Below are 17,173 nucleotides of genomic sequence, written 5' to 3' on the forward strand. Positions count from 1 at the left end.
TCCCTCACAGGCCTCAGAAGGGGTCTAATTAAGGCAGATAAGCTGAAACAACAGTGCAAGGGGACCGTGTTTTTGTTTTTGTTTTCTTGTCTCTTTGTGTAACTGTGAGACGGATGTAACACTGAACTCTTCCTCAACCAACTCCAACAGTAAAATCCTGCATGAGTCACAATAATCCAATGAGATCACACAATAGTGGGACAGTCACAGGGTACACTTTACTGCACTGAGTACTTTTAATTTAAACAATTTGTTAATTCAGAACTTGTATTTCTAAAGGAGCATCTATACAGTGAGGTACTTAAATAAAAGCTGTGCGTTCTTCCTCCACTGGGGGAACAATTACATTCACACAATTTGTTCATTAATAAAGAGGTATGGAACAAACATTTGTAATTGTGAATCCAACAACTGTGAATTTATGTGAACAAAAGAGGTCAAGACTTGTGTATATTTCACACACATACATTTTTTATTTTACACATCACACAGAAGGACCAGCGGAAATAGAAACAAATACACAAACAGGTGCATCCCACAGACAGGACCCAGCGAACTCCTGTGTAGGACAAGAACGACACAGTGTCATGTTTTATTTGTTCATCCATTCATAGATTTTATAGGCTCACACTGGATGACAGAATACCTATAATGCTATGTGGAAACAGGTATCAGATCACAAAATCATAAACATTGCTCACATAGTTCATTTTAACATCCTCTAAACAAAGTGACACTCACATGCTGATGTGGTGGGTTATTCCAGGCCGTTCCTCACTTTGTACTCATGTACATCTGTGCTGTGCTGGTTGAAGAGCTGCGAGTGGAAGACGGAGAGCAAAACTCATTTAAATGTACCAATATTGGAACATTCTTCATATCTGAATTTTTCATTGCCTTGAAGATTTAGAAGAAATGTGTATTTGTCTTCAGTGTATCTGCAGATGTCAGAAGAATTAATTTAGAGCTTTGTGAGGGCTTTTTACTGTCAACTGGAATTCAATTATTATCAACGAAAGGTATTATCATCATCATCATCATTATTATTATTTATCATGATTTTACCAAAATAGGAAATACAAACTGCAATATAGACCTTGGATTAAAACAAACTAATGAACTCCCCTTTTGTGGTGAGAATGTCTTACCAGGTCATTCAAAGATTTGACCTTTAAACATGGCTTTGGCTCTCAAAAATGCATCTGCTGTATAAGATAATTTGAGATCTTTTTCATTTTCTACTTGAAATTCAGCACACAGTCCTTTACTTTGATCCACCAAACTTCACTGGAAACCAAACGTCAAAATTTTGAAGTTTTTAAACAGAAATATCTTTCTGCTCGTTGCTGCCCTCTCCTGGGTGAAATGATACTAGACAATCTGAGATACAGTGAATGCTGCATGGTGGAGCAAATGCTTGTGTACGCAGATTTGGCCTTGTTGCTACATTATTGGGGGGAGAAAAGTACTTTTATCTTGCTGCAAGACATGTATACATTGATATACATACATATTGATATATAAGACAATGATATTTTAAACACAACACTGACAACAAATGATCAATTTTAGCAATAATGTTATTTAAAATTTCAGTATTTAACAATGTAATGTTTTACCAGGCCCCAAAGGACAGCAGATGCTCCAAAGGCAAGACCCACTCGGAACCAGTTGGGTTTAGCAGTGTCAGGCTTGGAGCTTGTGAATACAGACCTGGGACCCACTGAAAAACACCAAAAATGTATGGCAAACCACACTAGTTTCAAAAGACAATTGAGTCAGTACTTGAAACAACCATGAAGAGAAGCCGCATCTGTGAGAAGAATGAACCCGTTCAAACCCAGCACAGAATTACTTTAAAATGCGTGTCTTTAGATGGAGAAAGTCGGCTGCGAGGCAGCAACGTTACAGCTAAGCTAAGCTAAGCTAAGCTAAGCTAAGGTCAGCCTCCAAAGTAAACACGACGTTCACGTTGCAAATATCAAGTCAAAAGACTGGTCTTTCCAAAATAACAACCATGAATACATAACCTCCATGTCATTATCTCACCTCTGCTGCCGAGAACAGCTCTGGATAATAACCGGTTGAAAGTCATTTTGCTAACAGATCAGCTCCCTTCATCCAACTTGCTATCCCAGCCTCACTGTGTTCGATTAAAGCTCCTGGAAGGACTGAGCAGAAGATCACCGATAAGTCGCTCCAACACTCACAGGAGCCTTACATTTGTTGTTATTAAGTGGCATTAATTTATAATCATATAATTTTAAATTCAACAAGCATGTGGATTTTATTGTTTATAAGCCATTTTATCTCCAAAATGTAGCTTCGTTCGCGTACAAAATCAAATTCCTGTTCTAGCGGGCTTGACAGTTGATTTCACACCAAATTGCCAGCTAAAATAATTTTGTACATGCGCATGTATTAGCGAATGTATTATTAACAGTTTCAAATCCCCGTGGCTTTTCTTAATTGCCTCACATTAAACAAAAGCATGTTTTTGAAAACAATTATCCTTCTGCACTCTAGTGATGTTATTAAAAATCGAGTCTCTATTCTACAAATAATTAATTTAAACAAAGCCGACGAGAGACGCAGGTGATGAACAGCATACTGGCCCTATACAGGCACACTCTTCATTTAACATTTATCCTAATGTTGTATTATTTTGTGACATATCCAGGCAGTGTTGATTTGATGTGTCATTAGATAAACCGCGCCGTGTCATGTCATTACGATCAAAAGGCCGTTCAGTCACTGTGATACGGCTTTTGCCCTGCTTGCCAACGTTTAACACGCAGACTCAGAGAGCAGCCTGACCCGGAGGAGAAGCACGTCGGCCATTTTGCTCGGAAGGGGGCCTCGGCTTCAACACGTGAGAGAGAGGAGCCTGAAGATACCGAAGCAGTGCAGGATCTGTGACTCCGAGAGGATATTATTCATGTGTGAACCGACAGAGGCATAAGAACCCAACACAATGCCCACAATCACTCTGCCGCCGAAGGAGAATGCTCTCTTCAAGAGAATATTGGTAGGCTCAATGCCTGAGATAACGTTAGCTTGCTAGCTAATGCTAGTTTGCCAAGTAGCCGTCAGTTGGAACAGTTTGATCAAGTGGCTAGGGAGTTGCCAGTACATTAACCAAAATATTCAGTACACCAAACGCATAGTAATGGTTGTGTCTCTACTGTTTTTTCAGCTATTACGTGTAACAATTCATTTAAACAAACAGCATAGTTGGCTAGCAACCGGTCATGTGGTGTCTTAGCTATGCTTTGGCCTTGCAACACAGCCAAAGTGTATCAGTGACAAAGCTGCTTGACACATGACAGCCATACACAACTTAGGTGAATAGTCGGGTTAGCTTTCTACTTAATAGCTGCAGTTTGGAAACTCAAGCGGATGGACTGTCAGTGAAGTTTATCAATATTTGTCTTGCATGTTGCGCCCAAAATTGTTGTCATTAGTTCGAGCAGTTCAGTTCAGTACATGGAGCTATCCAGATACCTGCCGGGTACTCGTCAAGCCAAATTCATTTGCTATTTTTGAAGTCTAACGGTCAGTTTCTTGTGCTTCTGTGCATAACATGAGCGTATATCACAAGACACGGTTATATTCGGCATATATCAAACATGCTAATTGTTGTTAAAGTCAGAGGTTTCTTCTCGGTGTTCACCATTGACAGCAGCTAACGTGCACAGATTATAATAATAATTCATATTACTAATACTGCTACTGGGCAGTGGGGGAGTTTGTCATTTTCTTCGGTCAGCCAGAGACTTGAGTGCACATACTGGAGTGGGAGCTGGCAGGGTTTCAATTGGAGGGGAGGGGAGTGCTCTGAGCCAGGCGCATCCATCTGCCGGCTTGTCTGATTACATCTCATCAACAGCCCTCCACCATCAACGCTGTTTTCTCAATTGCTGTTCCTCACATTTATCTCATTGCTACAGTCTCACACAGACTGGATTGCCAAGGGGACAGCCTTTGGTAGATGTGATGCTTTGCTTGCTCACAGTAGGAAGGACCACTTATTTCGGCTGACCGCTGGCACACAGCACATTTAGCGCACTTACAAAAATGTCCTTTTCGTGCACTGTACAAGGCTGTCCGAGGTTTAGTGCAGCAGTGAATAGCAGGATGTGGTCTCAGAAGCCTGATGTAAAGTCTGCTCTGTCTTTTGTTACAGAGATGTTACGAGCACAAGCAGTACAGAAACGGCCTGAAGTTCTGCAAACAGATCCTGGGCAACCCAAAGTTTGCTGAGCATGGAGGTAAGAGTACTTGACCTGACACCTCGCACTGAACTATTAGGAAACGGTGAGAATCATTATGCTTTGCTGTCATCTTGTTCCTATTTTGTTAGCAGTGAATTGACAAGTTGCTGACACACAATATATATAAAGTGTTTGAGGTGAACAATTTAACATTTGTTTCTGGAGAGGGAAGAGGAATGGCAGACACGCATTTGTTTTGGTCGGAGATGCTGATGCTCTAACACGACTTTAATTGCCTGTGAATGTCATGTATAATCATATGCAATGTTGAAAAAAAACTAAAAGGTAGTTCAACAGTGTCTATTCAAATCGTAGATAAACTCTGACACTTTAAAAGTTGACTTGAATGATAGTTCAGCTTCATGTTCTAATTGTAATTGTATGCACTGGCACCCACTTGGACATGAATGAAACACGTAACGTCAGCCTACCTTTGCGTCTGACTGTGTACTGTGACATTTTGTGTTTTCAGTCTTATTCAGTGTGCTTTGTGTTAGTTCAGCAGTTGCCAGATGTGGCTGCTAGGTTGAACAAATTCACTCACCACTACACAAAATCACCTGCATCTGGCTGGTGGTGGGTGCTGGTTTCCAACCCTGATCATGACATTGTGTCTTTCTTGAGGACCACCACCTTTACTGCTGCGAAAACTCAGGTAGTTGGTGTGACTGAGCAGTAAACATGGACTCTCCGTGGAGAAAGCGTGTATGGAATGAAAAGAAATAATTTGAGTTGGAGTACTTGAAGTTGTTCTGGTCTGGTCAGTTGCCACAAGAATTTGGTATGATTGTCATATTTTCAAAGATTGCAGAACACAGATCCTTCCTGTCCAAACAACGAGGGCTCAAGAAGCATCACTTAAAGTACTTAAATTGACAACTGGTTTTTCTCAGTATAGTTGTTTCTATCGGTCTAGGATTTATGCCTTCAAAACACCAAAATGAACTTTCCAAAATTAGGTTGTAGTTAGCAAAAAATTTATTCCCCACCTTCCCTAAATTGGACTGAATTATGTAAAGTGGGATGGATTGGTCCAGCGAGAGCCTTACGAGTTTTCCTTTATTTTGAAACAATACAGTTTTAGCCTGACATGTCTGAGTTCATTTGCCTTCAGTGACATTGCATGTCCTGCACTGTGACTGTTGCACATGTGTACATTGCCATGTTGATGCTGAAACAATATATTGTCCAGCCCTATTACGTACATTAGTGAGCTTTCACCCTTTGTGACAGCTTTGAACATGACCTTAAAGCCTCTTTTACACTGTCTGTTCAAATCAGGAATGACGAGATGTTTGTTTACAAGAGCCTCTGTCTCAGGCCGGTCCATAAAGAAATGGTCCTCTTGGTTTCCCTCAGGGTGAATGCCAGCTGTAAGCCAGACAGTGTTGGTCGGCACTAATGCTCTTGTGGATTGGAGCAGATCCCTGGGGCCAGGGTTCAACATTGTTGGTGAATACCTTGAAACCAGAAGAGTTGAGGCTGTCATGGCAGTACATTAATGCACATGCTTTTAGAAATACATGTTCAGCTGTCACATAGGGATTTGTTTAGGTGTCCACATACTTTGCCATGTTTACATAGTGTTGGCTGTATAGTGTAACTCAAAGCCCTCTTGCCATCAGGGATACTGCACTGGACTGGTTCAAATGTAATTTGTGACACTTTGTGGTTGCCGATGCCTCCTGTTCTGGGGCTCATCTGACCTGTGGTGTCCCCCAGCCTCCATTGTTTGACCATATTATTCTGTGTACATGCTGACGCTGTACACAGAACAGTAAAGAGTAAAGAACAGTATTCTCAACCTGAGGAAGATCTGTGGCTGCAAAGTCAGTTACATCTTTTAAATTACTAATCAAAACTTACCTTTTGGAAAAAAGCTTTCATTAATGCCACCACACTGTTGTTATTGTTGGTATCACATTATTTTGTATTGTTTTTAATTGTTAGATTTGATTTGCCTCATTACAGAAATGTTTACCATGTCCTGAAGGACAAACTGTAAAGGAATGATTGTTTCTGAACTACCTCAAACATATCATAGGATTTCTCTGCTGCACTTACTTATCAGCTGTGTGATAGTGTATTAGTATAATATTGTAGTTGTTCATTCTTTGTTGGCCTTGTTATGCGACAGTGACAGGATTTTAAATTAGTGTACCTGTCATGCTGTTGTTGTTTCCAGTATTACGTCATACATTACTATTCACGGCTGTTCCGTTTAGTTAGCAAGCACATTTTAAATGAAATACAGATAAGAAAACTGTAATTTTTTGAATGCCATTATGTCAGTTAATGTGAATGAACTGAACTAAAACATCGTGTCATTCTCGAATGGCTCACGCCTGTCCTCCCCACTCCTTTCTTGTGCTTCAGAGACGCTGGCCATGAAGGGGTTAACCCTAAACTGTTTGGGCAAAAAGGAGGAGGCCTACGAGCTGGTGAGACGAGGCCTACGCAACGACCTCAAGAGCCACGTCTGTATCCTTCCATCAGGCCCTCTCAGTGCCCAGATTTCATCCTGCGCACAACACTTTGATATTCACATTTAGTTAAACACCGCAGCTGCCGATTTCACTCTGTAACGCCTTTGAGAATTTGTTTGACTAAAACGACATTTATTTAACACCTGAATTTCCTCCTCAGTAAAGTATTATCTTAATTTCTACTTGGCTGCCCCTTGTTTAGGGCATAAGTCTGTTCCCTGTAAGTTCGTCTGTTCTTTTAATTTACGTGTTTTTGTTACATCGGTAAGCATATATAAACCTCTGTATAGTGTGTCCTTGTATTTTTGCTTCCTCAACTCATTTTCCCAGGCTGGCATGTGTATGGCTTGCTGCAGCGGTCGGATAAAAAGTATGACGAGGCCATCAAGTGTTACCGCAATGCCCTTAAGTGGGACAAGGACAACCTGCAGATCCTGCGAGACCTCTCCCTGCTACAGATCCAGATGAGAGACCTGGAGGGGTACAGGGTGAGGGTCGACAGAGAGACACAACAGGTTTAAACCGTTCAGATACAAGGTCTGAACGGAGGGATGCATGATGAGAATGGATGAAGGAGGCTGGGTACAAACGGTTGCACAGGGTCAGACAGTTACCTACAGTGACTAGAAAGTTGCTGATGAAGATGAGGTTGACTGACCAGTACAAGTCAAGGATGGACATGACAGTCAAACATAAACATTACAGCTCACGGTTGTGTCTGCTGTGATCGTCTTTTCCTTCTCCAGGAGACTCGGTACCAGCTGCTGCAGCTCCGTCCAGCCCAGCGGGCCTCATGGATTGGATATGCTGTAGCCTATCACCTTTTAGAAGACTTTGAGATGGCTGCCAAGATTGTGGAGGAGTTCCGCAAAACGCAACAGGTAGTTCAAAGCTGTAGACAACTCAACAGAACTGTAAAGATTTCTCTTAAGGGATCTAATTATAAGATCGACTTGCTCAAGACTAAAGCGCCATTTAGACAGGATCGATATTACAGGACGAGGTGGAAATAAAATATTGACGTCTTCAGTAATAAAGCACTTGTTTAAATTACTGGATGTGATCTGTAATAGGCATGTACATTTAGCAGGACAAAACTGGTCCTGTCAGTTGACTCAGATGCTGAGTTTGAGGTACAAAAACACTTTTTGTCCATTATACAACAGCATAACTCTTAATAGAAGGTGCTGGTTGTACAGATCTTCTGAGGAATGGAGTAGAAGTACTTGAAAGTTTTGTGTGTGTGGGTGTGGTGTGTCGTGTCGTGTTCGGCGTCACAAATGCACTAGAGAACAGTAGAAAGCAGCAGATCATAAACCTCATGAGGCTGCATCCAGAAGACGTTATAACTTGTCGTGAAAGGTCTTGATCAGTAACATACCACATTAAACACATTTTTTGTGGATGTGATTATGCAAACGGCTAAAGAGCGAGTCATGTGCTTCCAGTCTCTTCTGAGAGCCATGCATGTGCAGTACAGACATGGAGGCCAGCGACAGTGTAACGTTCCAACTTCTTCTGTCTTTTCATTCATTTTGTCAAACTGATGTTGGAACATGTGGGAGTGCTGCTTGAAAAGACTTGGATGGGAAAATATTTACATCCCCTAACTACAGCGTGTAGATGGTATGAAAATTAGCACGTTCATGTCTGCATCACAGCTAGCTGGAGCTGTCACTGAGTCGTTTGACATGCGAATGGATTTAATTTAAGTTACTTTATTAACTCCAAGCTGGGAAATTACTTCTCTGCATTTAACCCATCACTGATTGAAACACACACATATGCAACATGCAGTGAAACACACTCAAATTTTTCCTGCCCGTCCGGTGGGGGAATCGAACCGGTGACCCTCCGATCAAAAGCCGCTTCTCCAACCTCTAGGCCACGGCTGCCCCAGATTCTGCTGTACCTTTTCCCTCCGAAGACAACAAAACCGGATGTTATTGAGGTTTTGGTGAAGTGTGACAGGGATATTGTATGTTTTTTATTCCGTTCTCTTCTGCGTGTGTCCGCACAGACGTCTCCAGACAAGGTGGACTATGAGTACAGTGAACTGCTGCTGTATCAGAACCAGGTTCTGAGGGAGGCTGGACTGCACAAGGAGGCCCTCGATCACCTCAACAACTATGAGAAACAGATCTGTGACAAACTGGCCGTGGAGGAGACACGAGGTGGGCTGATGCTGTCGCTCCTTGAGCTTGTGTGTTTGTTTTCAGTCAGTTGTTTCTCTGGGCAGAGAGTTCAGCTGCTGCTGCTGAGACAACATGTCATCCTTTTTGATTTGTCAAGGGATTTCGTCCAGTGTCAGCTAACTGCAGGATTTAAATTGGCTAAGAGCCACCCATCACATATCAGTGTGGTTTAGTAACGACTGAAATTTATGTCATTTATGGCTTTGTATCTTTGTGTGTCATTTTTTTCAAAAAAGTGAACCTTCAACAGTCATTCGTTGAGCATAATTCTTACTTTAACAGTTAAAGCACTCAAATGTTGTCATATTGTCAGTAAGGAAAAATAAATAGTACAGATGTCAGCAATGCTGCGTCTTAAGACTCTTGCTTGATATGCCCGTCCTTAGATTCCACAGACATAACTAAATCGAAATGTTGACACAGTTTGACACAAATCTTCGTCCAGTTTTGCTGCCATAAATTTGTTACAACACTAGTGTTACCGATTACACCACTTATTTTACATCTTACTGCTGGCATTAATGAAAAACGTATCTGCAAAACAAACCAATGACCATTTTTGGCTTTTTTTCTTGGGACGGTGGGTCAGTTTGAGTAGTTTGTTCACAGTCTGTGTGAGTAATGGGGCAAATCAGAGCGAGCTGTTTGATGAAGAGCTGCAGGCACGGAGGTTTTCCACTCTCTTTAGTGGTACCGAAAGTCCACCACAGCTCCCCTGAATGTCCTGTCCTCTTCACTGTGAGCAGGGCTTAGGGCTGAATGTCATGGGAGGATCCTCAGCTCTTGTCTGTCTTTTGTGTTTGTCATTTGTAGGCAGTACAGTAACTCTGTGTGTGTGTGTGTTTAGGAGAGCTGCTGCTGAAACTGGACAGGCATGAAGAGGCTTCTGAGGTCTACAGGAGACTCCAAGAAAGGAACCCTGAGAACTGGGCCTATTACCACGGCCTGGAAAAGGCCTTTAAGCCAGGTGACTCTTCTCAGGCCCTTCTGTGTGCTGCACATGATATAAAGGATGTATGTAGTTATGGTGTCATTATTTGTGTCTCTACCAGAATCTCATCTGTCTCTGAGTTTATACTTTGGTACTTCTCTGTTTTGCATCCTTCCAGTGGAAGAGATGGAGGTCAAAATCAAAGCACTCGGTCCAGACAAAAATGTATTTCAAAGTAATCTGGAGATAATGCGATGATTCAGCAGAGTTAATCAGATCAGCTGGGTATCGTCTAAAAATACAGCCTTTTCACCAGAGATTTCCACTTTGTGTTTCGACAGACTGATTTTGTGCTGAGGAGGAATTATTACAGCAAGCAAAATCTGTTTAACTGTTGTTTTTTGTTCTAGACAGAACCGAAAAAAACATGAATGTGTCAAAGCCAAAGGGATGACTGCAGCAGGGTGAGATATGTTGACTGTTAGATCAGGTTTTCTCCTTACACTCTGTGTGTGTGTGTGTGTGTTTCTCCAGCTAGTATAGAGGAGCGCCAGAAGATTTATGAGGACTCCTGGGTGAAGTTTCCTAAAGGCCTGGTTCCCCGCAGACTGCCTCTTAGTTTTCTCACAGGTAAACACAGTACAGCCTGCAACGCCTCCACCTGTGAAGCCAAAATATTCTGTGTCTTGTGGTCTGTCAGTGAATGCAGTTTTCCCACTGAGTACTACAGTACAACTCCATCTGCTGATGACCACCGTGAAATGTGGACGAAAGCTTTTTTTCTGCACACAGCTGTTTCGAAGGTCGAAGTGAAAGTTATGTGGAACTAAACTGTAGTATAACCCTTTGACATAGGTTAAAATGGGAATTACTTTTGAAATGTACCTAATGTAATATATTTATGTAAGGGGGACCTGGTGCGTATTGGGTGTTGACAGGCTTAATCAGTGTTGTGTAGACTTGTGTGATAAGGACTTGAGTGTAACAGACATTCATTTATATGCAAAACCGCCACACTCCAGGTTTAACTTTTAATCAAATAAATTCAGTAGTGCAGTTACGTTTAGATATAACTTCTATGTAGGCTTCCACAGAAAACAACAAAAAAAGACAGTGGCAACACTGACTTTGGACTGGTTTTCTGATACGTTGTGAGATTCAGATCATTACAACGAAGTTTAAACTGTTTTGCTGTTCACATTTGTTTCATAGCTCTGTGATAAAAGATCTGCATGTGAAAGTGTCTGTGCTATGCAGCAGTACAAATCTCACTTTGCTGTACCTTTACTGTGTGTTGTGCTGGCCAGGGGAGAAGTTTTGTGAATGTCTGGACAGCTACTTGAGGATGAACTTCAGTAAAGGCTGCCCTCCTGTCTTCACTACCCTCAAATCCCTCTACAGCGACAAAGAAAAGGTTAGCAGGGTGGCATTTAAAATGAGTGCTTCTACACTGAGATTCTCTCTGAAATAAACCATTTCAGTTGTTTTTTCTCGATGCAGGTTACGATCATTGAGGAACTAGTAGTTGGATATGAATCCAGTCTAAAAAGCTGTCGAATGTTTAGTGAAAACGGTGAGTGTGTCCCGTCACTGGCCTCACTTTAAAAGCATGATCTTAATTGTTGTTTGTCGCTCCAAGCCAACTAAATTGCATAAAGGCAGAGGTTTCTTCAGGTGTGCTGTAAATCCACACACTCAACGTGACTTGTGTAAAAATGTGTGTACAGATGATGGGAAGGAGGAGCCCCCTACCACCCTGTTGTGGGTACAGTATTTCCTGGCGCAGCACTTTGACTTCACAGGCCAGCCCAGCCTGGCTTTGGAGTACATCAACACCGCCATCGACAGCACACCCACACTCATCGAACTCTTCCTCATCAAGGCCAAGATCTACAAGGTTCAGTCAAAACAGTTTAACGTAATGTTAGTCTTTTTTGATTGTTATTTCATGAGTATTTACTTTTTCCTCGCTTCCTTCCCTGCGTCCTCGGGCCTGCAGCATGCAGGAAACATAAAGGAAGCAGCTCGGTGGATGGACGAGGCTCAGGCGCTGGACACTGCTGACCGCTTTATCAACTCCAAGTGTGCCAAGTACATGCTGAAGGCTGGCCTCATCAAAGAAGCAGAGGAGATGTGCTCCAAGTTCACTCGGGTTAGAAACACAGAGGAGTGATAGCATTGTGAAAGAAAATGTTTTGAGTCTTATATGCATGCATCAGGCACAGGAGTAGTTTTGGCGCAGTATTAGGCTGGGCAAAAGAGAATACTAAGATGAAAATCTATCTGATGTGACTCAGAAAATGTTCACATCAAGTTTAAGGCACATTTGCTGACTTCTTTCCTCAGTCTCTGACTCTCTCCTGTACGTAATAACGTCCAAATGAAACAAGCTACACATAAAGGTCTAGACTTAATTGTGTTGCATTTGTCACCTGGCACCACTTACTAACCAGAGCAAACATCAGATTGTTGGAGTTTTTCCCAGGGTAGATGTCCTGACCTGCTCTGAGGGTCAGGGAACAGTCTAAGGGACATGTTGTCTGTTTAGGTGGCTCCATTTCTCCAGCCTGTTTTCATGGTGAATGACATTCATCAGTTCAGAGTGAACAAGCCATAATAAGCTTTGCACACTTCAGGGAGTTTCCTGAATCCGACTTTGAATGGGGACATTTTTTGTGAGGCTTGCTTCTAAGAGAGCATTAGGAGAAGATTATGAGGATGTTCTTGCATGTAGCTCAGTGTGTCTGTGTACAGTGTGTGTACAGCTTGTCTTTGACCACACAGTGTGATAATGGAAGCACGTGTGTGTGTGGTTTCAGGAGGGCACGTCTGCAGTCGAGAACCTGAATGAGATGCAGTGCATGTGGTTCCAGACAGAGTGTGCCCTGGCCTACAAAGACATGAACAAGTTTGGAGAGGCCCTGAAGAAGTGCCACGAGATTGAGAGGGTGAGCAGCTAACTCATGACCACCATCAGCCCCACCTCCCCTCAGTTTTCTCATTTATTAGGTTTATTATTAGACTGTAGCGCACTGTGGGCACCGTGAACATCAGCACATCTGAACGCTGGCTCACTCATCACCTTCCTGCCCTCCTTCTCTCCATCAGCATTTTGTGGAGATCACAGATGACCAGTTTGACTTTCACACCTACTGCATGAGAAAGATGACGTTGCGCTCCTACGTGGACCTGCTGAAGCTGGAGGACGTCCTTCGGCAGCATCCGTTCTACTACAAAGCTGCTCGAACCGCCATCCAGATCTACCTGGCCCTGCACGACAAACCTCTGACTGACGACAGCAAGGAGAGCCAGGCAGACACTGGTGAGACACTGTGTGTGTGTGTGTGTGTGTGTGTGTGTGTATGAACGCATGCGTGAATGGGGTTGCTTCATTTTAATAAAAAAGTCAGAATCACAAGTTTTTGCAGAATTTATTTTCTGAGTTTTTCTTTTCAAATGTACCCAAGATGTTTCAGTCATTTATTGTCAAAGGGATTTCCTCCCGTGATAGAGGTAACAGCTACACTCCTACGAGATGTTTGGAACAATAAAAATGATGCCACTCACTCGTAGGTGTGTGCGAGTAACCAGCTAGTCGTTTAAACGTTACTACCCTCCCTTGTCAGCACCAGAAATTAGGAAAAAAGTTTTAAAAAAAAAATACAATTTACTGTTATGCTTTCTGAAGAGAATCTGACGGACAAAGAGTTGAAGAAACTGCGCAACAAACAACGAAGAGCCCAGAAGAAGGCGCAGCTGGAGGAGGAGAAGAAGAATGCAGAGAAGGAGAAACAGCTCAAGAACCAGAAGAAGAAGAAGGAGGATGATGATGAGGAGATAGGAGGGCCAAAAGAGGAGCTAATACCAGACAAACTGGCCAAGGTGGGCTCCTGTTTACCCCTTCTCTCTGTTATCAGAGCAGAAAAATCATAGCAGATTAATGAAGACGTTTTTAATTTGTTGCACCAGCCAGAGAATCCTCTGGAGGAGGCAGTGAAGTTCCTGATTCCTCTGAAGAACCTGGTGCGTAACAAGATCGAGACCCACCTGCTGGCTTTTGAGATCTACTTCAGGAAAGGTCAGATACGTGGTGCCAGCCTGCCTTCCAACACATTTCAACCTCATTTCAGTTGTCTCAACTGTTTTTCTTTGTCCCCCCCACAGAGAAGTACCTGTTGATGCTGCAGTCAGTAAAGAGAGCTGTAGCCATAGAGCCTTCCAACCCATGGCTGCACCAGTGTCTAGTGCGCTTCTTCAAAGGAGGTGAGCACCACCCACACTGAGCTGATGTTTCATAGTGACGTCTACTGCATATCCCAAGTCTCATTAAGGCCAGGTGTTCCACATGTGACTTTGAAACAGGTGAAACCGCTTTGTGTCCGTATGTCAGGCTTCAGTGGATGGACATACTTCATATGGGTCTTGTATTGTTGTGTGTGTGGATATAGTGAGTGAGAGTGCAGACCTGGCAGAGGCAGTGAGGACGGTGTTGAAGCAGGAGATCTCCAGGCTGTTCGGAGAAAGCAATCCTCAGAGCTTCAACAAGAACTACCTGAGCCAACACTCCAACTCCATCCCACACCGACTGGCTGGTACGAATCAGTTATCTTTTTTATATCAGCATAAATAGCTGCAGCTGAAATAAAGCCCATACCTGTACCTTGATTTACTCTCAAAAGTGTTTGTTTTGTGTACCAAAGGAGTACACACCTGTAACTCAATGTGTCAGATTATTATTTAGAAATGTTGAAGTATCATATTGGATTGGGTATCAGGAGATAGCCAATGTTAAAGAACTCTAATCAGGATCAGGACCCAATCACAGTGCTCCTGAAGGGGAACTGGACTGATTGAAGATTATATTAATTGCTATTAGTCTAACACCCCTGACACTCTGACTAAGGTGTCAGTGGTTGAGTTGCATTGTGAGTAATGCAGGAACCATGTTTCTTGATACGGAAGAAGAATGTGAGGAATAAAAACATTTCTCTGACTCTGCTTCATTGGTTCTGAGACTTTAATTGGTGTTGCAGCAGCTCCGTGCTAAACATGAGTACTTTTTTTTTTTTTTTGTAGAACAGAAGGCCTCTAGACAAATGACATCTGCCCGAGGATCTCAAATTATCCTCCGGCATGTATGGTACTAAGAGGTCAGAGATATAGCAGGACCATGGACATCTTGGTTGAAGTTAAAAGTAGCTGAGTTCTGTACCGCCTGCAGTCGATTTATAGATTTTTGGTTCAGGCAAGTAAAAAAGCTGCGATAATCCAGGCGTTACAGATGAAAGCATGTAAAAAGGATGCCTCTGTGTCTTAAAAAGTTAAGTTAGCTCATATTTTTGAACTGTTTCTAGGATGATAAAAACACGATTGCACAAGTTTTGTGGTGTGCTGCTCTAAATTTAAATTACTGTTGAACCAGATGCTAAGATTCTTTACAACAGACTTGATGTTATTCAAAAGGTAACCAGCAGATGGCAGAATTGATTTTGCCACGTGTTGCTACCCAATTTTATTATGCTAACTTGCTCTGTGTGTGTATTTAACCCTGCGTATTTAACTTGACTCTGATGAAATTGGTGTTGTTGTAGTGTAAAAGCTACTTGTTTGCTTATTCATGACATGAGAACAACACATGGAGTTGCCATTTGATTTGGGTAACAAGGTCCATGCCTGAAAGGGGCTTTTGTTCTAAAACAAGTCGCCATCAGTCTGTGTGTCTCTTCTATTCCCAGCTGCTAAGATGATGGTCTACCTGGAACCTTCCTCTGATAAAATGGCCTGTGAGATAGCTACGGCCCTTGACGAATCACTGTCTGGAAGAAGCATTCAGGTCTGTGCTCATTTACTAGCACCTGCCGTACCAGACACCATGGCTGCCGTCTTTGATTCATAGTTTCAGAGACATCTTCAGTCGTTCAGGTAAACTAACTGTCTCTGTGTGTGTGTGTGTGTGTGTGTGTGTGTGTGTGTGTGTGTGCGCGTGCGCGCGTGCGCATCGCAGATCTGTACTGAAGTGCTGGAGGGTTTGCGTGACGGGCAGCTGGGCGAGGGCCAGCAGAAGGCAGTTGAGGCTTACCGTGCCGCCTGCCATAAGATCTACCCCTTCAGCCTGGCCTTCATGCCTCCCGGCTACCAAGACAACAGCACCACAATCAGTGCCAATGGCGACCTGTCAGCAGGAGAGCACGACGACATGGCAAACGAAATGTGAACTCTGAGAAGAACAAGGAACAAGAGGAGGAGGAGGAGGAGGAGGTGCGCCGCCAGACGCCTTAGTCCGCCAACACACCCATTTTCCAACGCCTCTGCCACCGCCCCCCCCCCCCCCCCTCCCCCCCAAGTTCCCGGGCTATGGCTGCTGTGAGCCCTCACATTGCACTGATCTGGATGGACTGAGCGCCACAGGAGAGACAGGAAAGGGAGCTGGCACATGGAGGAAAGCGATGCCCATTTATCTTTTTTAAACAATAAAACAGGCCCTGTCCACAGCTGTTCTGTAACTGAAAAAAACTGATAAATACGGTATGGGAGGCAAAAAGAAGATTGTGAGAAAAGTGGACATTGGCTGGCTAAGATGGCTTCTGTAAACACAGTCTAGGTTTTCTATAACTCCTGTGTTTTCACGCCATGTCCTTCCTGAAGGTGCATCTGCTTCTCACATTTTTAAAAGTAATTTATATATTACAAACTGACAAATGGATTAATAAAACAATGTTTGCAAAACCAAACGATACCATTGTGATATTGGTGGTGATGTCGGGCGAGTGTTGTTTTTGAGGATGTGAGCTGACGGAGTGGCAGTGACTGCAGTTCTCTGCAGGACGGCAGTAGACCAGCTGCACAAGACTTTATAGCAATCGCTCATTAACTCCACAGTTTGATCCTGGTAGGGAAAAGGCTGCGGTATCCCATCAAGCCACAAGCCCACTGGCTTGCAGTTAAAACATACAGATGGAATATACAAAGGAGAATTACTAAACTTGATAGAAAGGCATTAAAAGTAATGATAAATGTCTTTCTATAAATGTTGGCATACATTTACACACAAAGGTGTAGATGATGCAGATTAAAAGGCCATAAAGAAAAGTAACTTCATACTGTATGTATATAATGACATATAGAACAGTTTTACTCAGTCCTTTGCTTCTGCACTTGGTCTCTACACCATTTAGAAGTACAATGGTAAAAAGCTGTCAAAATGACAACTATTTTAGGACACAAGAAGATGTCCATTAAAAACAGCCTGAAGTTTGACTTACTATCTCATGAGTTTGACTTTTACCA

At 42.8% G+C, this 17,173-nt stretch overlaps 2 protein-coding genes across 2 annotated transcripts; one reads left to right on the forward strand and one right to left on the reverse strand.

Moving 5' to 3' along the window:
- Positions 1-449: 449 nt before the first annotated feature.
- ndufc1 (NADH:ubiquinone oxidoreductase subunit C1) lies at positions 450-2,201 on the reverse strand. The gene is made up of 4 exons (XM_046405830.1): positions 2,050-2,201; positions 1,620-1,723; positions 742-817; positions 450-559 (listed from the first exon to the last, which is right to left on the reverse strand). The coding sequence occupies exons 1-3, from the start codon at positions 2,093-2,095 to the stop codon at positions 758-760; spliced, it is 210 nt and encodes a 69-aa protein (XP_046261786.1). The 5' UTR covers positions 2,096-2,201; the 3' UTR covers positions 450-559; positions 742-757.
- A 538-nt stretch (positions 2,202-2,739) lies between these two features.
- On the forward strand, positions 2,740-16,617 carry naa15a (N-alpha-acetyltransferase 15, NatA auxiliary subunit a). Its single transcript, XM_046405815.1, has 20 exons — positions 2,740-3,028; positions 4,187-4,271; positions 6,651-6,755; positions 7,091-7,248; positions 7,507-7,641; positions 8,781-8,934; positions 9,803-9,922; positions 10,421-10,516; positions 11,194-11,300; positions 11,387-11,459; positions 11,614-11,783; positions 11,886-12,038; positions 12,706-12,834; positions 12,995-13,208; positions 13,575-13,768; positions 13,856-13,964; positions 14,051-14,149; positions 14,335-14,478; positions 15,622-15,719; positions 15,891-16,617. Exons 1-20 carry the CDS (start codon positions 2,975-2,977, stop codon positions 16,098-16,100), a joined length of 2,607 nt encoding a protein of 868 aa, XP_046261771.1. The 5' UTR covers positions 2,740-2,974; the 3' UTR covers positions 16,101-16,617.
- The last annotated feature ends 556 nt before the right edge of the window (positions 16,618-17,173 follow it).

Source organism: Scatophagus argus, chromosome 12 (genome assembly GCF_020382885.2).
Source record: "Scatophagus argus isolate fScaArg1 chromosome 12, fScaArg1.pri, whole genome shotgun sequence".
NCBI lineage: Eukaryota > Metazoa > Chordata > Actinopteri > Scatophagidae > Scatophagus > Scatophagus argus.